We start from the raw sequence: 13,718 nt of genomic DNA, 5'->3' as shown, positions 1-13,718 counted from the left end.
TGGATGTCCAGGTGGCATAGCAGGTCAAAGACTGCTTCCTCCTGGATTATGGGGGGTTTATTCCACTCACTGTCCCCGTCTTCCAGCTCGGGAGGCTGGGTACCCTGGGGATAACTCGTTGGGCCATTAAAGACTGAGGCAAAGAAGGCGTTGAGTATCTCTGCCTTTTGCTCATCTTTAGTGGCAATATTCCCCCTTGCATCCACTAGAGGATGGAGGTTCTCCCTGGCTCTCTTCTTGCTGTTAACGTATTTATAAAAACTTTTCTTATTATCCCTTACAACAGTGACCAGGTTAAGTTCCAGCTGGGCTTTTGCCTTTCTAATTTCCTCTCTGCATGACCTGACAAGATCCCTGTACTCTTCTTGGGTTGCCTGCCCCTTCTTCCAGAGCTGGTAAGCTCTCCTTTTTTCCCTGAGTTGCAGTAGTAGACCTCTGTCCAGCCAGGCCAGTCGTCTTCCCCGCCGATTTGTCTTACTTGGTAGAAAGTGTTCCATAGACATAATTTGGTAACCTCTTTACACTTTTAAAACCCTGTCTTCAGTACCTACTGGTTTAAAATGTCATGTCAGGTATTTGTTTGGGTGTTCATATGAACCAAATGTGGAATTTGCGGAAACAAGAAAGCTACCAGAGAGCACTAGATGTAAATATGCCACTGGCTTCTGGCTGTTACGGAGAAAAAGCATATTAAGACTCACAAAGTTGGCTGGATTGATCCTGACTAGAACTGAGAAGGATGGGAGGAAAGCTGAAATCTAGTTCTTCATGGAGCCCCAGGAGAGGAGGGAAGAGACAAAGTGGCAGAGGAAGTCGGAGAGAAAGTGGAGCCTTCCTCAAGCATGATGATTGAGCTTTTTATACTTCGGTGTCTGAGCAGTGAATTTTGCAGAACTGTATTTATTCAGATATGTATAACATTTGATATTTACTGTGTTTAAAAGTCTGTCTGATAAGGGTCCATTTTGTGACTTATAAAATAGTATGGGAATAGCGTTGATGTATTGTTACTGTCTGCTTGTAGTCAGGAAAGCGTCATAGGGTAATTCAGGCTAGCAAGGAGCTCAGGAGGTCTCCACTCCAATCTCCTGCTCAAAGCAGTGTCAACCTGAGGTCAGACCAGATTTCTCAGGGCTTTTTCCAGTTGGGTCCTGAAAACATCCAAGGATGGAAACTTCGCAGTGTCTCTGGGCAACCTGTGCTTCTGCTCCAGCGTCCTCATGTGGAAAACAATTTTCCTTATACTCAGACTGAACTTTGCGTATTTCAGCTCATGCCTTTTGTCTCTCATCCTCCCTCCGTGCTGCACGCTGAAGTGCCTGGCTCAGTCTTTAGTAAATTCATATGTACTGGACAGCTGCTATCAGGTGCTCCCAAAGTCTTCCTTTCTCCAGGCTGAATGAGCCCAGTTCTCTCAGCCTCTCCTCATGGTGAAATGCTTTGACCCCCTGACTGTCTTGGTAGCCTTCTACTGACTTCCCAATTTGTTGTCTGTCTTGTTTTGGGGCAGCCAACACTGGACACAGGGTCTAAATGTGGTCTAACAAGTGCTGAGTAGAAGGGGATAATCCCTTCCCTTGGTCTGCTGGCTATGGTCTGGTTTACGCAGCCTATGAGGCTGCTTGCAGTCTTTGCTGCTGGGGCACACGGGTGGTTGATGTTCAGCTTGCTGTCTACCAAGATCTCCAGGTCCCTTCCTGCAGAGCTGCTGCCCAGCTGGCCAGACCTCAGTTTTTATTGTTGCAAGGGTGTTTTCCTTCCCAGGTGCAAGACTTTGCATTTGTCCTTCTGGAGATTCATAAGGTTCCCTTTGGACCCTTTTTCCATCCTGTCCAGGTCCCTCTGGATGGCAGTCCAGCGTTTGAGTGTATGCATCAGTTTCCCCCCAGTTTGGTATAAGCAATGTCCTTTCAAAGCAATACCAAAAAATCCCATTTTATGTTTTTAACCTTGATTGTAGCCTTAATTAGAGTAGAATGGGAAAACAGAACCAGTATGTTTCAAGGTGATGGATTTAATACAAGTCATATTTCGTATAAAAATGTGTGCCTACATTAATTATTTAGTAAACAAGGGGTGCCACACAGCACTGCTGTTACAAATGCGTTTAAAAATTAAAAAGTAATTCCTTAGTGCATTTCAGGCATCCTGGGAACTTAATCCACCTAGGACAAAACCCTAAGTAACCAGTTGCTGTTTTAATGAATGACAATTTTGGAGTTTTACTTTCTTCAGGCGCTTGCTGCCACCTAGAGTCAGTTAAGCTTGGTATTTTGTACTTGCTTATATTTGTTAGGCTATGCAATTGGGAATCTGTGAATGTTACGGATGCTGTTCATTTTGTAGTTCTTTGGAACACCACTGTAGTAAATATGCTCTTGCAAGGTAGAAAGGTTGTGTGTGTGTTTGTTTATAATGTTTATACATATATACAAGAGCCAGTATGATACTGAAGCTGTAATTACGAGTCAGAAGAATCTTTCAGGAAACATTTTTTAAAATGTAATTTTTTAGGATGCAAATGCTTAAACTTTACCTAATTAATAGCTAAAAACAGGAAAAAGAGAATGTAATGAAGGCTTCTACAACACTAAACATTATTAGAAGTTCTGCATGCTTTCTCACAAGGTGGTATAGCTATTTGCCGCATAAGTAAGGTCTATAAAGCAGGTGAAGATAGAATAGCTGCTTGTATGTACTGTAGAATCTATGCATATTTTAAAAAATTAAAAAGAAGTTGTTTTACGTAGGAATAGTGTCTGCTATTCAGTCCCGTTGCTTCTTATTTTATTAAGTATAACCCAGGTTTGCGACTGTCTAGCCAGTCACCTCAGCTGTCACTGCACCGTTAGATTTTAATGCACCACACACTGCTTGAATGAATAGAATTGTAAATTGTTATCCTCAGTTAACTGTGTTAAGGAGGAATGAGATGCTTCAGTTACAGCTCCATAATGTACCTGAGCACCAGAGGAACAAGAAGTTTAGTGATCTTCAGTCTTTTCTGAACATCAGAGTGCTTTTTAGCCCCAGTGCAAAGACTGCCTTCTTGTCTGGTTGATCTCAAGATTTCCCTTCAGACTCCTTTCTGGCCCAAGATTTAGGCAGATAATGGACCTGGACAGCTAAGAGCCCAGAATGTTACGCTGGTAAAACAGGTTGTGACATAATATGTTGTGTAGTCTCAGTACAAAAATACCCTCTGAAATAATTTTCTAAACTTACAGAAAGTCTATATTTTAAATAACGAAAATATAGGAGTGCTAGATTAAAAGTCCAACTGTGAAACTAGGAACAATAATGGCATAAGAAACTTGTTCTCTTCCCTTGCTTGGATTCACTTAATTTTCTGTCTTGCTTTTCCTGAATGTTGGACAACTTTCAGTTATTTTCCCTCTATTTCAAAGCTGTTCTTTTTTTAGTAATATATGGAGTGCTCCTATGGGCTCATTAATTATGTGGCTGTTGCTCAGCATTGCCTAGGTTCAGTAAAACTGCTGCCACCCTCTGAGTTCTTTGACTTCAGTGGGGTGTATTACAATGCTTTTTATATCTAAAGGCTCTGGTGAGCTGGCAATATCTGAAACCCTTTTCTCTGGTCTCTCCCTTCCATCCCCTTGCAAATTCCAGACAGTCAGCTCTGCTAGTTTGGAGAACTTGAAAATTTATTTCATTTTAAAACAGAAGCTCATTGAACTCTGTTTTTTTCATTGAAAGTCTTATTGTATCACAGGTTTTATGTGGCAGTCTGATCTAGAATCTTAATTACTAAATGGTTTGATTAAAAACCCTTAAAAGGACAATTACCATATGCCTTAGAAGACTTCTGTAAGAATCTGTATGGAGACTGGAAACTTGAGGAGATTTTTTTATTAAGCACAAATGTGGTTAATAAGTAATATGGTTAGTTGGTTCTTCGTTAAATGTTTTTCAACCAGATTCAAACAACATACAAGGCTGATAAGTATTTTCAACTTCTTTTACAGGGTGACCTAAAAACTTATATCTGCAATGAGCAGGAACATATTAAAGGAGATTCACAAATAATGCTGCTACAGAGAATGGCGTGCGAGATTGCTGCTGGGCTTGCTGTAATGCATAAACATAACTTTGTGCATAGGTATGCTTTCCAGATAGATTGTTTTAATTATGATGCACTCTAAAATCCCTGTAGATATTTTCATGAAAAAAACGTGTATATTGAAGACTGTGTTTTAACAAACTTCCATCTAACTTGCATATCCTAAGTCCTGAAGGGGTGATGCTTATGAAGATGCTAATTTAACTGCAGTGGTGTGGTGTTACAGCTCCCACCTGGCTGAAAGCTGATCACCTACTTTTTAGCTTTGTGGCCCATAGAACACAACCTACTGCTAAGCCAATCCAGAAGATGTAGCTGTTAGATTAATTCTTGGCCAAGTTAAATTTGTTTTGTTTATTGGGGGTAGGAGAGATGTAAGAATTCTGTTAGAATTAGTCTTACCTGCTGTGTATTTTTTATAGATTGTAGCAATTTAGAACTTCTGTTGGGTAATCTGTTACCTTTGTTACTAAAAATGGAAAAAAAAATAAAACCACCGCCTTTCTAATGCAGTAAGGGAGAAGCTGACTTTAGATGAAAAAATCTCTCTGAAGCAGGTGTTCTCTCACTGAATTATTCTTCATGTAACCTTTTAATCTTCAGTGACGGAGGTAGTCAGATTTAGAAGAAATCATAATGGGAGAAGAATTTCGTTTTAATTGTGGGGAAAAAATGCTAGTTTATTTTTAATTAAAATTAATGCAGTTGATACTGAAAGGAGGGTAGCAGTAGTAAAAGGCTGGGAAAAAATGTATTAATGAAACTAATTGCTCAGAAATATGCCAGGGTTTTTTTGGCTTTAAATGAAAAGGGGTTAAGGAACTGGAAGACATCATCCTAGACTTGTCACGACTAAAATATTAAAGAGTACTTGCTCCCTGAATATGGCTTATCTGATGAAACCTTGGGTATCACAAAATAGTTCACTTTATTTTGGTTTTATATTGGGCCAGTCTCTTCTCTGCTGTAGAAACAGCACTTGTATCATCCCTTGCAGCAAGTTAGGAACTTGTGCTAGAGCTTATCAGTGCACATCTTGCTACTTAAGAGAAAAGCAGAGACCTTGTGTTCAGGGAGAAGCTGCACTATTAAACTGAAGTCTTAAAAGGTGCAGGTGTAAAACACCAAAACCCTGAGAAAACCCCAAAGCCTGGACCTAGCTGGTGGCTGATGGGCTGAGCTATTCTTTTAATCTGTTTAACAATTTCAAATTATTTGAAGGTAGTAGTAACAATTGTACCTGTGAAACTGAGTGATGACTGTTTCTTGTATTGCAGGAGCATGGCTTTATAGGTATTACATTTAACAGTATGTTTTCAGTGAAATACAGTTAAACTTGATAAGTAATTATTCTGTGGATCTGCAAGATGCTCATTGTAAATGTTTACTTCTAGCAACACTATCCTGATGCTGTCAGAGTAAGTGGTAAAGCTCCAGCATCAGTGATTTTGTTGTTAGTGGTAAATTCAAGCAGCCGAAATTTTATTTTTTCTTCCTGGATATTTATTTAAATAGCGTAAAACAAGTTGGAAAGCTTTGGGACTCGAGGGTTACAAATGTGTTTCTGACCTGTGTAGTTCAATGACCCTGGAAAGGAAAACATTTTCTTCTTTCTTCGAAGTAGGGAAACTGTGTGGCTTTTGGACTGTTTGCATTTCAGAGACTTTTTTTTAAGCCACACAGAAGCAATGGTAGAATTCTTCCAGTGTGCTTAATTGCCTGGTATGCTTCTGTGAAACTGAGAGGTGAAATACTTGAGTAATTAGTCTGTGGAGCTCTTTGCTGTCACAGCTGCAGTTCTGTAGTAAGCGTGAAGCTTCATTAAACCTGCATAAATTTCTGAGTTTGCACCATGGGTTTTCTAAAACAGCTTCTTGGTAGTATTAAAGCAGCACTGCTGGCTACGAGTACTTGTGGTCTCATTTATGGTGGATACTTACCAAATACATTAGTTTTTCTGATGGTCTTTTTCTGTTACTCTCTATAGGTCTAGTTCATGTGAAATGTATGGTTTTGTTACTTAGAGGAACTTAACTGTAGGCGTAAGATATTACTAGTTGCTTAGTATCATATTGTAAATTAAGTGTTTAAACCTGATCTGAATTGTTGATAGATTTTGCTTATGTCAATTACAATGCAAGACATGCAGTGATAGGTGTTAAGTAAAGAGGGACTTACATCATGCTAGCATGTGAACAGCCTAAGTGATCTGCATCATAGGAGTATTAGTAGAATGAAATAATTGCATATAGATTCTGTGAATGCTTAAGAGTGGACTTCTCTAGAGAAGTGACTCCATTTTGAACTTTTTATAAAGGATAGCATGATAGTCCAGGTTTTTTTGTATAAAATCTTAAAATGCAATTGCCTTGTCACTATATTTAGTTTTATTTGGATTCCAGAACACAGATTCTGCTCGATTGTGTGGCTCTAAATGGATTCTCCCTTGAAAACGTGGGAGGACCTAAGGGCAGTCATATCCATGTGGCCACAAACCAAATTTTGTCCAGTAAGTCTACTGTAAGGAGAGACCCTGTCAGTGTTTTTTCTGAAAGTGATAGGCGTTTATATAGACCTGTGGTGTCTGCAGTATTCCAGTGAGATATAGGATCAGTTGTTGGCTTGTATAGGTTCCAAAAATTAATGAAAATGTAAGCAACAAGAGAACTATCTTAACATTTAGTATGGATCAAAATTGTACTTTTGAACTTAATCTCACCAGTTACTGTGCCTGGGTTTGCATTATGAGTTGGTCTTTTTGAGTGCATGGACCAGTTTAATTTCATCCAAAGAGAATCAGAAAGGTAGCTCCAGGAGCACGCCCTTCTTGCATCTAGCTTGCTTCAGCCTTCAGTGGGGTTTAGGTCTCTGGGATCGGACTACAGCTCATGCAAATAAAATCACTGAAGTGTTCATAGCGCGGATGTTGAATCCTTAGCACTAGTTGGTTTGTATTACTGATCTGCTCATATTATGGCCTGCTACTTGTGACTGTAACCTCTAACTGTGCACAACTCCTTGGTTTTTTTGTGGTGTGGGTTTTTTTTTTTTTCTTAAATTTTGTGGGCTTTTCATTTGATACTTTAAGCTGTGGCCTGATTGTTCTAATAAATGTCACTTCTGTTAACCCTCTTGTCTTAATTTGCATTGAAGACTTGTTGGTTTGGTCTCATTATTTATTTGTTTGCTTTTTTCAGTGACTTGGCCTTACGGAATTGCTTTCTTACATCTGATTTAAATGTCAAAGTAGGAGATTATGGTATAGGATTCAGTAGGTATAAGGTAAGTTATTCTAGTCATGTACCACATTTTTAAAGGATTTGGGGCCTAAGGTTATAACAAGCATACTTAAAGTTATAAACTGATACTTAGATTGTCCTTTATTTGAATATGGACTTTCAAAGTATAACTGAAAAATAACTGTAGCAAGCTCATGTAACAGAATGGGTGATTTTTCTAGGGATGAACGGAGTTTATACTTGTTGAAAGAAGTTTAAGAAGTTTCTGGTTAAATCTATCTTTTTTTTTTTTTTTGGTCCTATTTACAGTAGTCCTAAAACATGCACAAATTCATGTTAAAGTTTTAAGAAAGGAAAAATTCAATCAAACTTCTTAATTAAAATGTTCAAAGTATTTAAATATATCGAGTATTTAACTATATCAATATATAAAAATTCAAGGCACTAATTAAGACCATTTTCTGAGAACCAAACCTTAAACAAGAAGTTGGTTTTCAGTTTTTCTACTGTGCAGTGAACAGTGAATGCCTTTCCTCTATAGCATTATTCTCCGCTACTTGGGGAAAACGGGACTAATTTTTTTAATTCTAATTTTTTTGCATCGGGTTTACATAAAACCATATTAAGGAAAGGACTGCCAACTTCTGGAATGTGATCCAATGTTTTTTCAGTCTTTTTGTGTGTTTTTTATCAATAATTTAGGACGATTATATTGAGACAGATGGGAAGAAACTTGTTCCTCTCCGATGGACTGCACCTGAGTTAGTAACAAGTTTTCAAGACAGACTCTTATCAGCAGAGCAAAATAAATACAGTAACATATGGTATGTAGTAGGCTTTAAAATAATTTCAAAGAGAGATTTGTGAACATATTTTCAGATGTTACACAAAGTAATAATATTTATAGTTAAATTGAATGTTGGCCTGATGCACTGCTATTTTATTTCATCAGATGTGTACAGTAGGTTAATCCCTACAAACCTGAAACTGTATCTTTGAAAAGATGCTTAGAAATCTGTTGAGAGAACAGTTAGATTAAAAAAAAAGTTTAGCAGAAGAATAGGTGTTTATACTAATAAAAGTAATACTGTATATTTATCAAATGCCTTCAAGTGTTTATAAAGGAAGGAAATGGTAGATTATTTTTCCAGTAATAAATAGCTGTGGATGACATAAAAAGGTGATCCCACTATATCCCAATTAAGTTCCATTGATATAACAGTAGCGTCTTAATTTCTTGCTGCAGCATTAGAGGGCTGCAATTAACTGTTTGTCTCTGCCACCAAAGAGCTTATAGACGAAGACTAGTGAAAATCGTGAAGATGAACTTTTTTTGAAATTGCCAAGTTCTACTTCAGTTCTCAAGTCCTAAGAAATTTGGGTAATGGAAATCGGGGCTTTGGCTAATGTTTCTGAAAACGTCGTAGTTAAATTCCTGCTTTTATATTCTAAGGTTATTAAATAGTAAACTAGGTTTTAATTGCTAATTTAAAGGTAGGGTTGCAGAAAGCTTCTGGGATAGATAGAAGTTATCTAAATACTGATTTCCTTGCATCCTTCAAGCAGACTTTCTGAGATCACACTGCTCATCTAAACTACAATCAGTTGGGGTCTTAAGGTCTCCAACTTGAATTGTAGTGCGTTTTATACAGAGCTGCTTTGAATGGGTTTAGACTAGATGACTTCCAGAGACCCCTTCAAATCTAAGTAATTCTACCATAGTAAGTACAGAGTCAGTTACTTTGTATTTTGAGCAAGAAAAGGTTGCCCAAAGATGAGCATCAACTCTAATCACTGCAAATGTGATTAATGTTGTATACAGCACTGAACAAAAGAGGGGGCTTAAAAATAAGGAATTTTATTAATAGTAAGTAAGTAATAAGCTTAAAAATAAGAAATTTTTTGAAAACAGAAACAAAGATTAGTTTTCTAGCAGCTTGACCCGTTACTGCAATTACTGATGAAAGCTTTTCCTACTGTTTGACTAACCATAAGGTTTATTCATCTCGCTTCTCTAAACAGGCATTGTCTACTTTTTTAGTATGTGGGGATTTCTTCTATAGTTGAATCATTTGAAGTATTTTGTTGCTTTCATTGTTGTCTTCATTGTCACTGCCTTCAAGCAACTTTATTCTTGAGGCTTCTAGCATTCTGTCAGATAAAATGAGTTAGCAGGTTCTGAATTAGAGGCAATTGGAGAGTGATATTTGCTTCTTGCCAGTTATGCTTTGCATAATCCTTACTTTCTTAGAAAAGCAACTTTAAAATAGTTCTTAGAATGCACAGTTATTTGCTACTCTTTTTCAGGTCCCTGGGTGTCACGTTATGGGAGCTGTTTGAGAATGCTGCTCAGCCTTACTCAGACTTTTCTGACAGGGAAGTTCTAACCCATGTCATAAAGGAGAAGCAGGTTAAACTCTTCAAGCCACGTCTGGAGCAGCCATATTCTGATAGATGGTAAACTTCAAATGTTTTTATTCATTCTTAAAGCTGCTGAAAAAGTTTCTCAAATAACCTAGTTGTCTTAAATATATTGAAATTGTTACCTGGAATCATCTTCCTGGCAAAGAAACCCTACATAAAAGTAAAAAGAGTTGCTATACATGGAAATTCCTGCCAGTGATGCTAATTGTTACTCCTTAGCTTGTTAGATGTCTGAATTTTATAAATTCCATTTCAGTGTGAAACCTATTGAAACATGTTTCCTATTTGTATAGGTACGAAGTTCTGCAGTTCTGTTGGCTACCTCCAGAAAAGAGACCAACAGCAGAAGAAGTGCATAGACTTTTAACTTACCTTCGTATGCAAAGCCAAAGGGACTCAGAGATTGATTTTGAACAGCAGTGGAATGCTCTTAAACCAAACGCCTCAAATAGAGAAACAAATAATTCTGCATTTCCAATCTTGGATCACTTCACAGGAGATAGACTTGGCCATGAAATGGAGGAAGTTCTTACTGTAACTGAAACAAGCCAGGGTCTCAGCTTTGAATATATCTGGGAGGCAGCTAAACACGATCATTTTGATGAATGTGGGCACGTGAATCCTGATGAAGCAATGACGTACACAAGTATTTTCTTTCCGGTGGAGGTTTTTGAAAGGTCGCTCTCAGAGCAAGGGTCGGGAGCACAGGATGCAAGTGGTCAAGAAGCATCACTTGCTGTCCCTGGGGTGTTACCTGTGTTTGATGCACACAAACTTTCTGTTGGAAATGACTACTATATCCAGTTAGAGGAAAAAGGAAGTGGCTGCAGCATGAATTTTGATAACCAGTCAGTTGTACTAACTACAGAAGTTGATCATCAAGAAGCTGTACAAGAAAAAAGTTCTCATTTCACGGTTCTCAGGGATCTTGATGTTGAAGAATCCAGCACTGACGGGGATTTCTTCCACTACAATACAGATCCTAAAGAGGAATTTTTGCCTGCTACTAGTAGTCCTGAAAGTCCTTTCCAGAATATCTTTAATGATGTTGACAGATCAGAAGAATTGACAAACAGAAAAATATTTGGTTTTGCTGAAACAAATGATATTCCTAAAGACTTTAAACCAGCCGTTTTAAACTCAAACACAGATGCTAGAAAGGCAGTAGGCCTTTCTGAGAAGGAGCATTCTAGTCATGCTTCTGAAAATGAAACAGTTTCCTTATGTGAAAATACGTCTAACCAGTCTGACCTGGTAACTTTAGAAGAACTTTCTGATAACTTCTTATTTCTTCAAGAGAAAAACTTATTAACAGGGTTATTGTCTAACAAAACCAGCAATGATTTTGGGCAAAACCCAGATGTTTTAAAAAGTATATTAGAAACATCCAATAGAAATTCTGTAGAGCCTGAGCCTGTGTTGGCTGAAAATGCGCAGGTCTTTTCTTTAACACATGAAAGTCTTAGAACAGTGAAAGATGAAAATTTTAACCCAGTGACAATGAATAAAGGTCCAAATTCTGAGTCTCAGACTACTGGAGAGATGCAGGCATTCTCTAGTCCATCTGCAGCACATAAGTCATGTGATAAACATGGAAATCTTCCTTATTTGAAGGATGAGGGAAAACTTTTAAATGTGGAGGTCAATGAAGTCATGTCCTGTGATATTGATATTCTTGGTCAAGAAGAGCTATCCAATAATGCTAAAAATAATAATGTTGGAAACAATTCATATTACGGTGTTGCTGTTGAAACAGATGAGTGTGATGCACAAATAAAACAGGGAACGCTTTTAAAGTCTGATGAAATAGCCTTTAGTAGAGAAAAATGTAGTGATCAGGAAGATATGAAAAGAAACTTGCAAGATAAGTCTCCCGTATTAAAAAAAGATGAATATTTATTGGAGGAAAAACAAGAAACATCAAATAATTTTGAGAACTGTAAGGATGTTCCAGAAGAGGTGACCTTAATTTCTGTTGCTACTTCAGATTGTACAAGTCAGGATAGTCTTTTGGAAGACAGCCCATCTCTTATACAAACTGTAGAACAAGCCTTAGAGACACCCGATTCTTTGGATTCTTTAGATGTAAATGAGGCTTTGGAATCTTTACAGGCTCAAAGTCCTCAGAAACTTTTGCCCCCCGATAAACCTGCTGACAGTGGCTATGAAACGGAGAACCTGGAATCTCCAGAATGGACTTCCCATATCACTGTTGAGGATACTTCTAGTGCAGACACTGCTCTCTGTGTTGTCAGTGAGAGCAATGTCAGTGCTTTACCTTCTAATCCAGTCATAATTGTTTCAGAAGCAGCAGCTTGTTTAGATGCAGCAAACAGCAATTTTGAAATAACACCAAAGGTTTTTCTGGGTGGAAATCAAAACTCCTATAGAGATTCTGCCTATTTCTCTGATAACGATTCTGAGCCAGATAAAAAAACAGAAGAGACTGTAAATCTGTCAAGAGAGACTAGGTGTGTTGTTTCTTCAAATAGAGGAGAGAATAATACTGAAGAGGATTGCAGTTTTGAAGAGAGACAGCAAAACCGTGATGTAAGGAATTACCAGGATACCAGTAATCAAGATGCAAAACTAGAACTAAATCACAACTTGGAGATGCAAGAGATGGATGTAAGGATGCAGGGGTGTCCTGGTGAGTGGGCTGAGGCAACTCTGAATTCCCTGGAAACATCGGTAGGAAGTAACCTAAGGGATGAAATAAAGCTATCTGAGACTTCCCATAAAACAGTCGCTTGTGTTGGCACTAATACTTCAGAACTTCTTTCACAAAGAGACTTAAAGTCTGTGCATAACATACACAGTCCTTTAGATCTGAGTAACAGTGAGAAGTCCTTCTATCATGTGGAAGGACAAAAACTGAAAGAGCCAGATATTGAAGGAAAATACCTCGGTAAACTTGATGTTTCTGGAATGCTTGATTTAGAAGATGGTGATGATGCAGATGAGGAAGATGAAAACAGTGATTCTGAGGATGACATGAGGACTTTTCATATGCATAGTCTGAGTTCTGACAGTGAAGATGAAACTGTTCATCAAGTACCTGAGATACTTACTGACAAGGATGATGGAAAACATCTGAGAAGCTTGTTGAAACTTCCAAAACCTCTTAATGAGCATTGGAAAAATGAGAAAAAGGCTGTATCATTCTTCGATGATGTGACGGTCTATTTGTTTGATCAGGTATCCTTTTATTTTCTATTACTAAGTAAAGTTTTTGTTGGTTTGTTTTTTTTTTAAACACTGTGTGGTAGAGTAGCTTAATATCAGTGGACACATTGTTACATGATCACTTTTCTTGGCAGGGTTAATCTTGTTTGTGATGTGGGTCATTTTTTCTTTATATTTAAAGAAAGAAGAACCTTTTTCTTGGTTAGGTGCAGCTGTGTGCTGCTGCTAGAATAGCAGCACTAATTTGAATCAAGGTGGGTTTTGCTTTGTGCAGGGTTGGTTGCCAAATCCTGAATCTCAGTTGCTTTTGGACCCTTGACTGCATACACTGAATGAAATGTGGCTTTTAGTGATGTCTTCATGATGTTTGTAAGCTGTATATTTATGTATATGTTTATATATTATAAGCCATATATTAATTTGAATGAGACAGCATCATTAGGGACCAGATTTGATTAATTTATTTTACCAGAATGTTGTAACTTTATAGAAGCAGTTTAAGTTCAGATGCCTTTATAAAAGAAAAGAAGAAAAAAAAAAGGCAAAAAAAGACACCACCCCTCCCCCCAACCCCCCCCCAAAAAAAAAACTAACCCCCAACCCCCCCCCAAAAAAAAAAAAAACCCACAACCTAACTCTGAATCTTGTGCTAAGTTAGCATTAATATAAATTTACCTTAAATCGTAACCAAAGATGAGAACAGTATTTAGATGGTAATGCTACCTTTTATTAATCCAGTGTGATTCAAGTTCAGTGAAATACTGATCTGCTTATAAAATTCAAGGTTA

General features: G+C 37.7%; 1 protein-coding gene across 1 annotated transcript in view; it reads left to right on the top strand.

Moving 5' to 3' along the window:
• Positions 1 to 13,718, top strand: part of LMTK2 (lemur tyrosine kinase 2) — a 43,477-nt gene that overhangs the window by 23,267 nt on the left and 6,492 nt on the right. The window contains exons 8-12 of the mRNA XM_035889221.1: positions 3,987 to 4,120; positions 7,279 to 7,363; positions 8,023 to 8,144; positions 9,628 to 9,777; positions 10,038 to 12,942. Of these exons, the coding sequence (XP_035745114.1) occupies positions 3,987 to 4,120; positions 7,279 to 7,363; positions 8,023 to 8,144; positions 9,628 to 9,777; positions 10,038 to 12,942 (3,396 nt within the window). The remainder of the gene's footprint in view (positions 1 to 3,986; positions 4,121 to 7,278; positions 7,364 to 8,022; positions 8,145 to 9,627; positions 9,778 to 10,037; positions 12,943 to 13,718) is intronic.

Source organism: Egretta garzetta, unplaced genomic scaffold (genome assembly GCF_000687185.1).
Source record: "Egretta garzetta isolate BGI_Z169 unplaced genomic scaffold, ASM68718v1 scaffold292, whole genome shotgun sequence".
NCBI classification, from domain to species: domain Eukaryota; kingdom Metazoa; phylum Chordata; class Aves; order Pelecaniformes; family Ardeidae; genus Egretta; species Egretta garzetta.
Note: the sequence above shows the minus strand (reverse complement) of the source record. Positions and strands in the feature narration are given on the sequence as shown.